We start from the raw sequence: 17192 nt of genomic DNA, 5'->3' as shown, positions 1-17192 counted from the left end.
ACTTGATCAATATACTAATTGGTAACCATCAAGTCGTTAGACACCTAGGTCTTTTTAACGAACATCACAAACAGGGTACTGCTGACCATTCACCTACAATATTAAGCTACATCAGTAATGATCCAGTTCACATGAAATGATACTTACCCCCCACCATTGGATGATAGACATGTTATCGGGAACTGAAGTGGGTGAATTAAGATAGAGGTGGAACTCCCTCAACCATGGCAACTGGGGATCCACCTCCGACTCTTCCGGCTCATCATCACCACTCTCATCATCACTGGAAAGCTCTCGGAGAAGTCCATATACCTTACCAGACTTCTTCAGTGATGACAGAACACCATGCTCACCATACAACTTAATATGCTCTTCCTTGAACTAGTCTAGATGTAAGTGTATACTTTCTTTCAAAAAAAAGAAGACCCACAATTTGTTCTGCTTCCTTGAGAGCCTCAGCATGCATGACCTTACACCAAAAGTGTTTGATGTGGGAGTCCTTCTGTGATGGATCAAGCACTAGATACAACAGGCCTGGGAGTTAATATTAATATTACTACAATCCACATCACCTACACATTGCAATGATGTAAGCATCACACTCCAAACTTTGATTGTAATACTCATGGATCTTTGTAACACCTTGTTGTAAGGCTTCCCAAAATGGCTCATACTTGGGATTCTCTGAATGTGTCAACCATGCCTTGTGTAGGGCCTCGAGAGCTGGCAAAGCAAGGTGAAGGGATGCTCCTTTGTCAGATGAAAAGCTTTGCTGAGCTTTGTCAGCATGCTAAAGTGATAATCAGTTTTGATAATGACAACAAAACAACCTAATACTTGCAGCAAGAAGAGACATAAATAATGTAATGCGAGCCCATTCATCTTCACATAACTTCAACTGATCAATTTTGGCACATTTTGTAAGGTTAGTCTCACGAAGGCCGAGCTCATAGACAAAAGTATCAACATACTAAAGAACAGTTAGTTTCAACTTGTCAGTTATATTATCATACTCACGGCTCTCTTCTTCTCAGCACAGTCAAGCATAACATAAGTTGAGGACCACCGGATGGGCATGTCGAGTAGTAGTTGTGAGACAACAGGGCTTGGGTTAGGCTGACAGGTCTGGATATCCTTCCAAAGTTGTTTTCATTGGGCAGAGGACTGTGCCTTGTATCATTAGTCAAATGACATTGGAATGTTTTGAAAATGACATACCTTGACTGCAATTGCTCGCACAAGGCCGATTTTGTCACGGCACCCATGTGCCTGAGGGATAGACAAATCTGGAAGCTCAGGGTTATAGTATGGGGCACTGCTATACAAGGAAATGATAGCTCATGTCACAAGATGAATGACATGAGCTAAACACCTGCAAGGTTTACATTAGTACAAGCGTGAAACAAATAGTTAGTTAACTATACCTAATGTGTCACTTTTTGGGGATCCACATCATCCCTGTCCCTTGCTTTATTTGAAGTGCCAGTTCATCGAGCATCATATCGTTATTTGAAGCATTGTCACACGTAATATGGCCAATCTAATCTCACTTGAGTACAACACAACAAGGCATTTGAAAGTACCTTACCTTATGAGTAATACCCACTCTGTCCACAATCTTAAACAGTGCCTGACCGAGGCGTTTTCCGTTGTGCAAGTTGTCGAGTTGTGTGAACCCCAGGACAGCACGTTCAAGCTGCCAGACACTGGGTGATGCTTCCTCAATCCAGTGGCCAGTGGTAGCAAAATAACCATCTGCATTACTTGCCTGCCATGCATCACATGTTAAGTGGACAATGCCGGATACAAGCTTGCTCTATTTGCAATATCAGTTGATGATAATCAGACGAAACAAAAACTTACATTGAGCCGGTCCTTTAACTTCGTCATCTGTGTCTTGAACAAGTCCATGATGTCGTGGCATGTAGCATTACGATTTGGTAGGACCACACCATTCGTAGCACAGGCTGCTATGTTGATCATGTTCTTGAAGCTCAGATGATCTACAGCTTGGATTGGCTGTAAAATCATGTTAAAAATCATATTAAATACAAGTAATGAATACTTACCTGGCTAGTAGATATCAGCCATTCGATGGTGGCCTCATGGAAGAGCATATTGGTATAAGGTACAACTACCTTGCTGGGGGGAATCTCTTGGAGGTGTCCATTGAGACTTGTTTGCCGCACGTTCGCCACTGCAGCTGCCATTTTGCATTCCTTGACATCTTGAGGTAGCATCAACTTGAAGGTGTTAGTCTTGCACCATTGTCGATAGGCATCCTATAAACAGTTAATACACGAATGAAGCGTCAAGATTCAAATGCTAAACTTACCAGATGCCGAAAGGCAATATGGTGTTGACACAGTTGACAGTGTTGCTAACAATCTGGCATGGGTAATGTTTTTTTCTGTTAAGGTCATGCTCAAGGGAGAGGTTACTCAAAGGGCTTCGGCTTCAGCTCGTGTGCTGTGCCCCTTACCTGAGTACGTGCCCTTTAATTTCCTGGGGGACAGAGGGGAAGTCCGACAGAAGTCCGGGGAGTTCTGGAGGACAGAAGTCAGTGGAGTTTGGCAGAACTCCAGAAGACTTATATGGGGACAGAGTAAGGCTACTATGGAAGTCTGGAGTAGAAACAGAACAGAGTTTAGACTACCCTAAGGTAGAGCCGGAGAAGTAGTCCTAAGGTTTAACCCCTAAGACTCGGAGGTGAACAAGAGGTGAGACTCAAGTCCGGAGATTGCAGGAATGAGCAGAACTAAGATGGAGAGTCGGAGGTATAGTCAAAGGAATCAATCCTAAGACTCGGAGATTGACAAGAGACAAGCTCAAGTCCGGAGGTACAGGAATGAGCAGGAACTAAGGTGATATTCGAACTGAGGAGTTCCGGAGTATTACAGGGGTTTATATACTGTAGGTATCATGTAAGTAAATCAGTCAGCAAAGGTAAGGGCTATGTACAAAGCATATGGAAAGTCTATTACTAAGTATAACGGATCAAAGCAGTGAAGTCGGAAATGAAGTAAGAATGGACGGATCAGTAAGCATAGCGGAATAGGACATAACTGGTAACCGGAGCAATAGCTAATCTAAAAGGAGTTAGGGGTGAGTGCAGAGATGAAGGTGGAGCGCCAGGCGGAATAGTAAGATGGAGGACCGGACTTTAATGAAGTAGCTCTGGAATTCCGGATCCAGAGGTACAGGATATGACATTTTCTATGAATTCATCAGTTGGGAGGTAGCAAATCAAAGACATTACTTACTTGCATGGCTCACAGTCTCAGACCATACAAGTCTTTCCATCCTTGGCCTTGTGTGCGTATGGCTTGCCGAAAAATGTGCTAACGTCGTGGCTCTTTTCCTTGCGTTGAACAGTCAGGGTTGTGGATATATCTTGTACATCAATGTCAGATAAAAAATCTTCGGTGTCCATAGGTGTTGCATTGTGTGTGCTCAGAGTCTCGTCTGTTGATCAGAAGCATTGACAAGTAGCTATAGAATCAGACAATGTAAATACATACCTGCAGTATCCATTACAGATGGGCTGGAGGCACCATCTGTGAACAACGCCTCACAATCAGTGTTTGCCTGCAACGTTCGAACACAGTGGTCCTGAGATGAGATGTACAAAAGAACTTACTGTTATGAGGTCCATTTTCCATTGCACCCTCGTCAGATGCACATTTGTCTACCACATCCTCTGCTCCTTGCTTGCTGCTGGTTGGTACTGGCACTGGGGTGCTGATGGCAGGCATGGGAGGTTTGTTCCTATGGGCTGAGAGCTCCGGAGTCACATCGTTGTTGGCGTTGGTGAGTCGTGATGAAAGTGTCACAGTTTGTTGTGGTTGAGACACGACATGTGCTGACATGGACTCGTCATCAGATATGATGATGGACATTATGAAAGAGATGAACGATTATCAAGATGAACGACTATCAACCAATATGACTAACTTACGGTGCATACTTGCCTTTTCGAGAAAATTTAAAACTATATAGTTTTAATGTTTAACATCGGCCACGGACTTTTTACAAAGGGAAAAGCCAGGGCTCAGGCCCAGTCAAACTACAGGCCAGGCCCTAGGCCCTTGTAAGCCCGGCTTGTGGGCCTGGCCTGGCCTGGCCTGGCCTACATAGGGCCTGGCCTCAGGGCTCGAGGGCCTGAGGCCTGGCCCTGCACATCACTACTCACCCTGAGGTCCTGAGCTTTTAGTATGTTGTACATAAATAAATAGCCATTGTTTTGAGCATATTTACAAGGCTATATGTCAAAATGCGAAAAAATGTGAACTGTTTTATGTTTTCAGGGGTGTTCAAGCTATTTACTGATGTAGGGCGCTCTAGAGGATTAAACAAGTGGTGGAATATGTTTATTTATGCTCTAATATATGCTACATATCATCAGAATTGCTCCCCTACTAAAGGAGTAAAAAATTGAGTTTGTTTTAGTCCTAGGTAGCGATGGAAAAGTTTGGTTCAGTCCAGTTCACCAGGAAGTTTGGTGAACCTTGAACCAGATGTCATGTTCAGTTCAGTGATTTTGCTGAATGCTGGACCAAATGTGCTCAAACACATTCAGTGTGTTTGGTTCACGTTTGGTTTGGCATTTGAACACTGAATGTCTGAAATTTGTGCACAAGGTTAAAAACACTGTGTGGCATCATGCGAGGGGCTTAGTGATGTTCTGGCCCAGCTTGGGCTTAAAGCCCCAGCTTAGGCTCAGCCTGGAGGGGGCTTGGGCTCACTAGATTTTAAGCCTGAGCCATGAGCCTAAGCTAGCCAAAAGCCGGGGCTTGGGCCCAAGCAAGCTGTGGGTAAGCAGCTCAAAAGATGAGATCACGCACTTCCTGAGAGTGGGACATCGCTGTGGGACCAAATTCTCGAGACCAGCTTGCAATGCATCAGCAATACTCTGAGTAGCATTGGCAGGCTTCTGTAAGAATCAGTAAGATGATGTCAATATTGGTAAGTAAAAAGAAAACAAGGAAGGAAAATGATGCACCTGAAGGCATTTGGCACCTTGAAGACCACTACAGTGTGTCCCAACTTCCAAACACAACCCATCAATCTCTTCACCTGGGGAATCAACTTGGAACGAAGTACACACATGATGTGACACAAAAGTCACTCGGTGTGAAAGGAATCTAACCCCCACAACATCACACAATTCTAGGACTTGTTATGCTGATGGTAATCAAAGGAGGTTTCAAGTTTAATCAATCTACTAGAGGTGGCACTCTAGAGAAGTCAAAGGAATCAAGGTGGATTCACTAGTGTCTAACTAGTAGTCTGAGGATGTATCTGGGTAATTCCAGCATAGGTCAAGATGAGGAATCATCGAGACCACAACCTGCTTATATACAATAGTAAGTCAGGGTCCAGGGTCTAGGGTAAGTAAGTAATATGTCCATATAAGTATAGATAAGTGTCCATGGGAATACACATGGTGTATGCATGTTAAGGGTCTATGAGAATACACTAGGTATCAGCATGTAAGTAATATCCAAGGACTTGCCAAGGATAGATTGAGATTGATCTCAGATCAATGAATAGGGGTGTGCACCTGTGATAAGGTGAAGTCAGAGAGTAACCCTAGATAGGGTGATATCAGGAAATGGTGACACTGTGACATAGTGTCAATGTGAAGAGGTGAAGATGTGAAAGGGTGAAGAGGAAAATGAAAGGTGTCACAGACAACCGTAACAGGACTAGGTAGTGTTCACGTTTGGCATTTGGACACGTTTGAACATGTTTAAAAAGGTTTGGAGGAAGCTGAATGTAGAACCAGACTGGGTTCAGTTCAGCCTATACCCCAAACCTTGAACTGGACTTCAGTTTGGTTTGGGAAAAGTCTGGTTTAAACCGTGGTTCAGGACTGAACTTTTCCATCACTAGTCCTAGGGTACTGTGATACATATATTAGCCCTGTGGAGGCTACACAAGCTTCTACACCATGAAAAAAGTGCTGTATTAAGTCATTATATGTACATACATGTTAATCTACTATATATTTACAAGAAAACAACAAAAGGAGAGCTGTGGTGCAGCAGGAGAGGGCCAGGAGGAGGGTGGGAATGTCTGGTATACTAGAAGAAGCCCCAACATGATCAAACGAAGCCAGGAACTAGGTCCAGAGAACTGTGGATGGGTGCCAGTAACAAGATCAGAAACACAGATCCAGAACACTGCTTGAGATCTGGGCAAGATTGGGTGTTGCAAGGCCTTATGTCAGCGTGGTCTGTATGGTGATGCTTGATGCTTGAACACTATCACACTGTAGTACAGGTACCTCAGGGGTGATGCTTAATATTGAGGGTTAGACACATTTATGCTTAAGGATGTGTGTTTAATTAGACAGTTTTATGCTTAAGCCCTACAAGTACAGGTGGTTGAGCAGAGGGGGTGTCATACCAGATTGCTGCTGGACAAAGTGGGTAACTGATGGGCTGTGGTTAAAGGAGAATCTGGAAAAGGCGAGAGTAGTGGAGGAAACAGGAGATGGGGACTTTATAGGCGAGCCCGTCACAGGTTAGGTGCCCTAAAAACACCTGGGGATCGTCTTTCAGAGGATCCCCACTGCCATCCATCAAATCCAAGACATTCTCAATCCTGAGCAAACTAAAATACTCAGTAAGTGCACCAAGTTTTTCCACCTGCTCATAAGATAACTATGTTTGGTCTCTGGATTTCCAGAGAATTTCAAACATTGTGTCTGTTCATCACCCACTCAGTTTTGGAATCCTCAAAGTCCGCCACCTGCATCTCGAGCTGTCCAGGGAATAGTTTATCATCATTGGGAACATGAATCCATAGACACAATGAATGGAAGACGAGGTGGATTCCCCATTGCTTAAGCCTATCAGGCAGTTCTAACTTGAATGAGTTGTTTTTATAGTCCTCAATAATCTTATAAGGTTTAATGAATTTTGGCATGACCTTTCATGTGTGCCCCTTGGGTAGCAATATATTTTTAGTGGATACATATACCAAGTCTCCCTTGACCATGGGGCATGCTCGTCTACACTTATTAGTCTTGTAAGTCTGCTTTACTCTAGCAGATAACATGGCATCATGAGCTGACATTATAGTGTCCTTCATTCTTTGGGAAAACACCCAAACTCCTGGGTACTCTGAAGATCTGGGAGTGTCCTAGATCATCGCTTGTGAGGTCTGTCCAGATCCAATAAAAAAAGGTGAGAGTAGTGTGGATTCCAATTGTGCAAGGTTGATTGCAAATTCTATTCCAGGAAGTTTAGCCACCCAGTCCCGCTGATTAGGGGCTATGCAGGCTCTTAGCATTTGAGTAATGGTTTGGTTTGCCTGTTCAGTAGACCCGTCAGTCTCGGGGTGATATGTGCTCAACATTTTAAGCTGTATGCCTATAAGTTTATTCAGTCAAGTCCAGAAATTACTAGTAAACAGAACATCTCAGTCACTGATTATGGCTCTAGGTAGCTCATGGTGTTTATATACCTCAGAGAAGACCAATTCAGCAATATCCTTAGCCATATAGTTCATTTGGCTCAGTACCAGATGAACCATTCCCGATAACAGGTCAATTATAACTGTTACAGAATCATATTCCCCATCCTGGTCTTTCAACAGTGGGAGTGGGCCAACAAAATCAATTACAATGGCTTTCCAAGGTTGAGATGCCACAGGTAAGGGGTTTAGAAGGCTGTATGGCTTTCAGTGAGGCAGCTTACTGTACTGACATATTTTACAGGAAGTACAGAACAATCACACATTGTGAGCCATGGATTTCCACCATACATGCTCTCGGAGATAGGATAGTATCTTATCTGTGCCCTGGTGCACCAGAATTGAATGCGCCTGGTCAATGACCGCTTCTATCAGTCATCTTTCCCTGACCTTGATGTCAGGTATGCATAGTGATACTCTATCTTTCAATTTGATTCTCACTAATCTGTCCTTAACCTCAAAGTTTCGGAATTCCTTTGGTGACTCCAGGATTTTTCTAAAGAGTGGGTCTTCACTGTATTGGTGTCACAACTGATCCAACAGTTCTGTCTCATGTGGGTAAGTAACTGGTATTACTTCTGGCATGGTAACTTCTCCCTGTTGTTCCTTATCCAGGTTCTCCTGGTCCCTCACCTCCATTCATTCAGAAGGGGTGTTTGGGCCATGTAGGACAAATATTCCTGCCATCTGGTGGGTGAACTCACTGCTCGTTTCAGGCCACCCAGTTTCTGCAGGCGCCACAGGCTGCCGTCCATGGCCCTTCCCTAAAGTGCCACCTAGTGATGGGGAACCTGTTTCTATTGAAGGTACAGTCCCTGAAGGGACTGGTGGAATGGCCAGCCATTTGTTTGCAGGAGTATGACCACCTGTCGAAGAAAATGTTGCCCCTCAGCCCTATCCAGTGTGTTGAGGAGGGTCATGTCCATCCCAGGGGATCAGGTCAGCATGCCCCTCCCCATATGCCCTTTTCTCTGTAGGCCGAGTAACCCTACCACTTCGGTGTGGGGTCATTTCCTCAGCTTTAGTGCCCACCAGGACTGGCATACTCACCAGCCCCGATACTTCAGCTGTAGGTGCACCCTCATCGTGTGTCACATACTCACTAACAGCCCACACAGTTCTGGGTGCATCAAAATTACACATTTTGGATAGAGTGTCTGGTAGAACATTGTGTGCCCCCAGCAAGTACTCTATGGTGAAGTCGAACTTACCCAATTTCTCCATCCAGCAGGCTTGTCTTGGCCCCAGCCTTTCAACCAGGACCCAAACTCTGCGTGTGAGCACTAGATAGTAGATTAATGATTAACTGTCCAAAGCTGTCTCTCACTAATTTATTTTTTTCACTTGCAGGGGTAGAAACTGAACTGGCTCTAGTGTGAGTGAAGATTTTATGTCATGGTGGATTCTGTTTTTGTCATTGTCACAGTTTGGGGACATGGTGGGCCAGACCAGTCAGTGGTAGTAACAAAGGAGTGGGAAAGAGTTCATTATGAACAAGTCAAGATAAGAGTGGGGAAGGTTAAAAAATATGTGACATTAGTCGAAGTTTTAAGGACTTGATGTAACAGCACAGGAAGCAAACACTAGAGTCTTTCATGCAATGTTAACCAGATACCAGTTCTGGGTTGATTGGAAAAGAACTAAGGGGATTTTGCTACAATGAGAGGTTTTAAATACTCGGTGAGTAAAGTGCCCATGATAAAATAAAGATTTGGACATGATAAAAGAAATCAAATACTTCTAAGAGATAACTCGGACAGCAGTCTAGACTCAGTTCTAGCCTGTGGCCAGTTGCTGTCATATACCGGATCTGAGCACCTCCAATACCCCCTGTTTCCCCATCCGCTCCATCCCTCCTTCTCTGACAATGCATGAAGTGCATCTCAGAAGGACTAGCCCTGTTACCTCCACCCAAGTCCACTCCGTTCCTCCAACACTGCCCCTATTTTCTCTGATACCATATCCCTACCATCTGACTCTATCTGGAGCTCCGCTCCTCTACTCTATTAGTCCACCTGATCCTACTCCTACTCCCTCCACCATCTCTGCTTTTCCGACCCACTCAGCTCCTTCAGTTCCTCTCGTGTTACTTCATCCGACTATTGGTCCACCCGACCACCTCACCAGTCCACTCCTAGACTAGGAACCACTCAACTGGTCCTATCTCCCTTTAGTATCATAGTTCCTCCTTTTGGATTGCTGGTAATCCCTATACCTGAGTGATGATTGATCTGTCACATACAGTGGCTCAAAAAACTGTCCACATGTTTTCACATTTTCACTATCTATGATATTGTGTGAGAAAATACAAACACCTCAAGGACATGCTGGTACCATATTGTAGTATGACTTCAGGGCTTTCAATTGAGCACTATGGCGTGGGAGCCGGTGGAGATATGGTGGAGATATGAGGCTTACAAAATGATGACTCATGTGGACAGTTTTTGACTCAAGTATTTTACAGTAATAATCAGGTATTCTAGTACTTTGTGTGATCTCCCCTGGCTTTGATTACTACCTCTATCCTTCTGGGCATACTCTTGAAACTATATCTAACTATATAAACCAGAATGTCTCATGCATCATAGTCATAATCACTGTCATATCCCATACCTCCAGATCCGGAATTCTGGATCTACTCCATTAAAGTCCGGTCCTCCGTCTTACTATTCCACCCGGCACTCCGCCTTCATCTCCGCACTCCCCCCCTAACTCCTTTTAGATTAGCTATTGCTCTGGTTACCGGTTATGTTCTTTCCGCTATGCTTATTGATCCGTCCATTCCTACTTCATTTCCAACTTCACTGCTTTGATCCGCTACACTTAGTAATAGACTTTCCACATGCTTCGTACATAGCCCTTACCTTTGCTGACTGATTTACTTACATGTTACCTACAGTATATAAACCCCTGCAATACTCCGGAACTCCTCAGTTCGAATATCATCTTAGTTCTGCTCATTCCTGCAATCTCCAGACTTGAGTCTCATCTCTTGTCCACCTCCGAGTCTTAGGGGTTAAACCTTAGGACTACTTCTCTGGCTCTACCTGAGGGTAGCCTAACCTCTGTTCAGTTTCTACTCCGGACTTCCATAGTAGCCTTACTCCGTCCCAGTATAAACCTTCTGGAGTTCTGCCGAACTCCACCAACACTAAGTCCTCCGGAACTCCCCGGACTTCCGTCGGACTTCCCCTCTGTCCCCTGGAAATTAAAGGGCACGTACTCAGGTAAGGGGCACAGCACACGAGCTGAAGCTGAAGCCCTTTGAGTAACCTCTCCCTTGAGCACGACCTTAATAATTATTATGAAAGTTATCTCCTCTGCTCAAAGGGATGATATCCTCTCTCTATCCTATGCTGGCCTCTCTGCTCATCAAATTTCCTCTAGAACTGGAGTATGAAAGTATACTGTGGCCAAGTGTATCAAAGAAAGCCACATGGACAAGGAAAACCCTTGTGGAGGACGTCCACCTCTACTAATAAGAGGGCTATCATCCAACATATCACTACAGGAAAGGCTTATAATGTTGTCCAAGCCACCCATTATATCAATTCCACAATCACCACCACATTTTCCAACAGGATAATGATCCCAAGCACACATCTAGGAGAGCCAGACAATGGTTTGAAGAACATAATATCAATGTTCTTGACTGGCCAGCACAGTCCCCTGATGTCAATGTCATTGAACATCTCTGGGGAATACTCAAGAAGAAGCTTCAAGCCTATGAAACCCCCCCTAAAGGAGTATGGGAGCTATGGGAGAAAGTAGCAGTGGAATGGGGAAAGATTATAGCAGAATATTGCCAGAAATTGATTGAGAGTATGCCTAGAAGGATAGAGGCAGTAATTAGAGCCAGGGGAGATCACACAAAGTACTAGAATACCTGATTATCACTGTAAAATACTTAAGTCAAAAACTGTCCACATGAGTCATCATTTTGTAAGCCTCATATCTCCACCATATCTCCACCGATTCCCACGCCATAGTGCTCAATTGAAAGCCCTGAAGTCATACTACAATGTGGTACCAGCATGTCCTTGAGGTGTTTGTATATTCTCACACAATATCATAGATAGTGAAAAATGTGAAAACATGTGGACAGTTTTTTGAGCCACTGTACATACTGTTCTCTGAGCCCCCTTTCTCATATGTCTCAGTCACCTTGCTAGTAATTCTGTACACTCAGCACATAGCCTTCTGCTATGCTATGCTACTTACTTAGAGTATATAAACATATGTACATCTATCTGTAGATCTTTAGTCTGAATATTACCTTTTCTAAGCCCTGCTCTCTTGTTCCTGTTCTTGGGCAAAACCCTTGACAACTCCTGTCTACCAGCCTAGGAGATTGACTCCCTAGGTCAGCCGCCTCCTCCGCTTGTCTGACTTCCCATGCCTTGGCTGCCTTTCCCATGTGTTGGACTTATGGCCAATACTCTTGTACATCTGTCCTCCGTGTTTCCATTCTGCTTCAGACTTCATCTGAGCAGTCTCCTCCACTCTGCTCTTACTGTTAGCTCTGACTGCAGTAGCCCTCTGACTCTCTCCTGTTGGGCGGACCAACCTCCACCCGATGTTCCCACACTTATCTAGTAGTCTGTTGGTCCTCCTTCGGAGGACCTCCGCTCCAACATCCTGTCGGAGCTTGTAGAACTTGAGTTGGACTACAATCCAAAATTAGGGGCGTGTACTCGGGTAAGGGGCACAGTGTATGAGCTAAAGCCAAGCCCCTCAGACTCAGCCTTACCCCTGAGCATGGTCTTAACAGTTGCTATCCTTATTAATCATGACAACCGCCACAGCCTTACTATGCTGAGCAATCATGTGTATGGCTTAGTATTATTAGGCTTCAGTTATTGTAATCCTCAACACTAGTGTTAAATCATATCCTAAATCTTCTTATACCTAGTGATGTGCCAGGCCTAGCTTAGTCTGAAAGCCCTGGCTTTTGAGGGCTTGGGCCTGCCAAAACTTGAGCCAGGCCATATCAGAGTGCCTGGGCCTAGGCCAGGGCTTAGGGCTCAGGCCAGGGCCTATATCTTAAAAATACAAAACAACCATATAGTTTAGTAGGATACTATTTTTCCAACTCTGAGTCAGATACAGTGTCAGATACATCAGAAATCTCTAAGGCCCAGTCAGAAACCCTTTGAATACCAGCATCTATCTCCTCATCTCCATCATCAAGTTCCTCTAGTGCTGACTCTAAAGCTGAGGAAGGAGGAGGCTCACTGTTATGACTAGTGTTCACCAAATGGCAAAGGCTAAACAACCACACTAGGACTCAGTTGTAGTTAAGAGCAAGAGATAGGGTTGAGAGTGTGAACGTCTAGGCTACTACAAGTGTAGAATAAAGAGGTCAAGTCTAAGGAGTACTGACTATGACTACCCTGACTATATACATAAAATTGAGTTGGAGATATCTGAGTATGAAACAAATCAGCCAATGAGAAAAGAGTTGTACAATAACTGTGGATGATGTCAGAGATGGAGATTAAGTGATAAGAAGAGATATGGTTCTAGCCTGTGGAGTAGGGGAGCCAATTGGAGATGTGATAGGTGAAATGTGAAGAGGTGAAGAAGTGACATGGTGAAGGTGTGATAATGTGAAAGGAGTCTGTCATATACCTGATCCAACCGCTCCCCCGATATTAATATCCGCTCTGCCTGACCTCATACTTCCCCCACTTTCCTACCACCCCTGCTCCATCCGCCCTCTGCCCTCCACTCGTCCCAGTCGGCTCCCGCATCTGCTCCTACAGCTCCACTTGACTGCCTCATTGGTTGCCTTCCGCATCATCCATTATACTGTAAACTCCTTTCCTCATTTAGGTATATACTTTCCCCATTTGCACATAGTACTTACTCCCTGGATCACCAGTACTTCCAATAACCACTTGACTAACTGATCCAACATGTACATATTGATATCTGCCCCAACTTATGTTTTTCACCTGTGTCTACTTACAAATTATGTTCAGTACATAGCCTCCTACATACAGTGGCTCAAAAAACTGTCTGCATGTTTTCACATTTTCACTATCTATGATATTGTGTGAGAATATACAAACACCTCAAGAAAATGCTGGTACCATATTGTAGTACTATGTCAGGGCTTTTAATTGAGCACTATGGCGTGGGAATTTGTTGAGATATGGTGAGATATGAGGCTTACAAAATGATGACTCATGCTGACAGTTTTTTGACTCAAGTACTTTACAGTGATAATCAGGTATTCTAGTACTTTGTGTGACCTCCCTTGGCTTTAATTACTGCCTCTATCCTTCTAGGCATACTCTTGAAACTATATTTAACTATATAAACCAGAATGTGTCATGTGTCATGGTCATAATTACCATGAAAGCCATCTCCTCTGCTCAAAGGGAAAATATACTCTCTTTGTCCTATTCTGGCCTCTCTGCTCATCAAATTCCCTCTAAAACTGGAGTATGCAAGTCTACTATGGCCAAGTTTATCAAAGAAAGCCACCTGGACAAGAAAAACTCTTGTGGAGGACGTCCACCTCTACTAATAAGAGGGCTATCATCCAACATATCACTACAGGCAAGGCTGATAATGCTGTCCAAGCCACCCATTATATCAATTCCACCATCACTACCACTATCTCTTCACAAACTGTGAGGGATGTTCTCAAGGCAGTTCATCTCAAGGCAGTAACAAAGAATAAATGTCTCTTCTCTCTATCAAACATAGGCAGAGAAGACTACCTTTGGCTTGGCCCATCAAAACTGCACTGTAGAGGGCTGGAAGCATGTTATATGGTCAGATAGGAAGGTATATGTATGGAAACAGAAGGAGGGTTCTCTAACAGACAGAGAGGTTGGTGAGACTGTCAAATTTGGAGGAGGTTCTGTAATGGTACTGGGCTGTATGGGATGGAATGGTGTGGGTATGCTTGCTGAAGTTGAGGGGAAGATGGATGCTGAGCAGTATGTGGTGACAAAACCAGATAATATCCCACATCCATCCGACCCATCCTAAACCCCTCTGTGGGTATCCGTCTCCCATCCAATGCTCGCCTATGCACGCATGGATAATCTGTCACCCGCATGCGCGGCCGGATGCAAGTGCATGCGCTCGGATATGTAATAAGGTGCATCAGATTGTTTTGGAATGTTTCGGGTGTACATGTAATAGTGAGTGCGTTCGATACAAGTCATGGACTTATAGGCGATATGCATGATCGGTTAGCAAGCAGGTTTTTGCCCATATATCAGAGGTGCTTTGGTACATACTTTCCCTCAGTTGTTTCTATCGCCTCCTTTGGCAGCGGCTGAGTGCAGATCCTACCCGCTTTACTTAGGTGTATCCGCAGACCCGATCCGCATTGCTTAGCGTACTGACAGATCGCATCCACTTCACTCAAAGTTTGTCATGTGGACATTCTAAATGACCACTTACTGCCTAGCATAGCTGAATCAGGGATTGATAAAGAAGACATCATTTTCTAACAGGATAATGATCCCAAGCACACATCTAGGAGAGCCAGACAATGGTTTGAAGAATATAATATCAATGTTCTTGACTGACCAGCACAGTCCCCTGATGTCAATGTCATTGAACATCTCTGGGGAACACTCAAGAAGAAGCTTCAAGCCTCTGAAACCCCCCTAAAGGAGTATGGGAGCTATGGGAGAGAGTAGCAGTGGAATTTGGAAGGATTACAGCAGAATATTGCCAGAAATTGATTGAGAGTATGCCTAGAAGGATAGAGGCAGTAATTAAAGCCAAGGGAGGTCACACAAAGTACTAGAATACCTGATTATCACTGTAAAGTACTTGAGTCAAAAAACTGTCAGCATGAGTCATCATTTTGTAAGCCTCATATCTCAACCATATCTCAACAAATTCCCACGCCATAGTGCTCAATTAAAAGCCCTGACATAGTACTACAATATGGTACCAGCATTTTCTTGAGGTGTTTGTATATTCTCACACAATATCATAGATAGTGAAAAATGTGAAAACATGCGGACAGTTTTTTGAGCCACTGTAGAAGTATATAAAACATATCCTGTACTTAACTACTCCCCAGTCTTAATATTACTTGTCTTCCCGCTGTCTCTACTGGTGGGAATTCTCCATAGGACTTTGCTCCCTCTCTGGATACAAGTTTACCTTGTCGTCACCTCCAACCCTCCGCTCCGACTTAGAGCCGTGCTCTAAGTATTTACTCTTACCTCTCCGACTCCACCAATCAATCCCCTTACTCCCCTCCATCCCAGTAAACTTCCTCCGCCTTCTCCACTCCGCTCCTAGTCAGATTACTGCTAGCAGCACTTACCTCCTGACCCACCAAGCAGACCACAGCAGTCCACCCATCCTATTGTCCTATCGTCGGACATCGTCGGATCTGCTCCAAATTTGGGGCACGTACTTGGCTAAGGGTGCAGCGCAAGAGCTGAAGCCAAGCTCTGACCCCTCTGCTTCTCCATCCGAGCATGGTCTCTAACAACATGCCAAACATGTCATCATTGATGAATTGACCAAGACTGGCTGTCGACAAAAATTAGGGGAGAGGTGGATTGAGATAGCAGGAGGAGTTGATGATGTGAGCTCAGGGAGAAGTGGATTAGGGATAGTGGGAGGAGTGGATGATGTGAGCTTGGGGAGAAGTGGATTTGGAATAGCGGGAGGAGTGGATGATGTGAGCTCAAGGGTTATTGTTGTATTGCCAGAAGGGGTATTAATAGGAGGTGTTGGCTCACAGGGATTGTCAGGGGCATCTGAATCATCATTACTTATGACAGTTGCAGTGCCCTTATATGCCTTCCTGTGGTGACCAGAATTGTCTGAAGGCTGTTCACATTTCTTTCTTTTGTCTGAGTGAGTCCAGCAGCATTTTTTGACAACATCACTGCTACTGACCTTCTTACGATGTTCTTGATGAAGTTTCTCATACTCATCTTCTTCCAGGTGCTGTCATATACCTGATCCGACCGCTCCAATATCAATATCCACCCGCTTTCCGACAACCTCCGCTCCATCTATTCCTCCGCTCTATCCAATCATCGACCACATCCGCCCCTATGCTTCCGCTCGACCGCCCAACCAGTCCCCTTCCATAATGCCTCCATTCAACTGGATCTGCTTTCCCCCTTTAGATATATACTTCCCCCTTTGGTACATAGACCCTTACTTCCGGATCACCAGTAATTCCTATTACCGCTCAATCACTGATCCAATGCGTACATATCGATATCTGCTCCGACTAATGTCTTCGCCTGTGTAAATACTTACAAACTATATCCTTGGTACATAGCTTTACTACATAGTTATCCTGATCACTGCCTCATACCTAGAAGTATATAACATATCCTGTACTTAGATATTTTCCTCAGTCTTAATATTACTAGTCTTCTCACAGTTACCTCTTGTGAGAATTCTCAGTGGGACCTTGCCTCCTCTGGACACAAGTTTCATATTGTTGTCACCTCCGATCCTCCGCTCCGACTTGAAGCCGTGCTCTAAGTCTTCTCCTTACTTCCCCACCCCTATCAAGTATTCCCCCTGCTCCTTTCCACCTTCCGCATTATCCTCCGCCTCCTCCGCTCTGCTCCTAGTTAGCCTGCCACTGGTAGCACTTACCTCCCGACCCTCAAATCGGACCTAAGCGGTCTACTCATCCTATCATCGGACAACGTCGGATCCACTCCAAATTTGGGGCACGTACTCGGCTAAGGGCG

At 44.5% G+C, this 17192-nt stretch overlaps 1 protein-coding gene across 1 annotated transcript; it reads right to left on the bottom strand.

The window, feature by feature from the left end:
- Positions 1–3280: 3280 nt before the first annotated feature.
- On the bottom strand, positions 3281–3899 carry EDB91DRAFT_1083659 (uncharacterized protein; the record flags this gene model as incomplete). The annotated part of the gene is made up of 3 exons (XM_041315660.1): positions 3281–3465; positions 3522–3557; positions 3641–3899. The coding sequence occupies 3 exons, from the start codon at positions 3897–3899 to the stop codon at positions 3281–3283; spliced, it is 480 nt and encodes a 159-aa protein (XP_041175193.1).
- Between the last annotated feature and the right edge of the window lie 13293 nt (positions 3900–17192).

Source organism: Suillus paluster (genome assembly GCF_016628075.1).
Source record: "Suillus paluster strain FC165 chromosome Unknown EDB91scaffold_43, whole genome shotgun sequence".
Classification (NCBI taxonomy): domain Eukaryota; kingdom Fungi; phylum Basidiomycota; class Agaricomycetes; order Boletales; family Suillaceae; genus Suillus; species Suillus paluster.
This window is presented reverse-complemented; position numbering and strand designations above follow the sequence as displayed.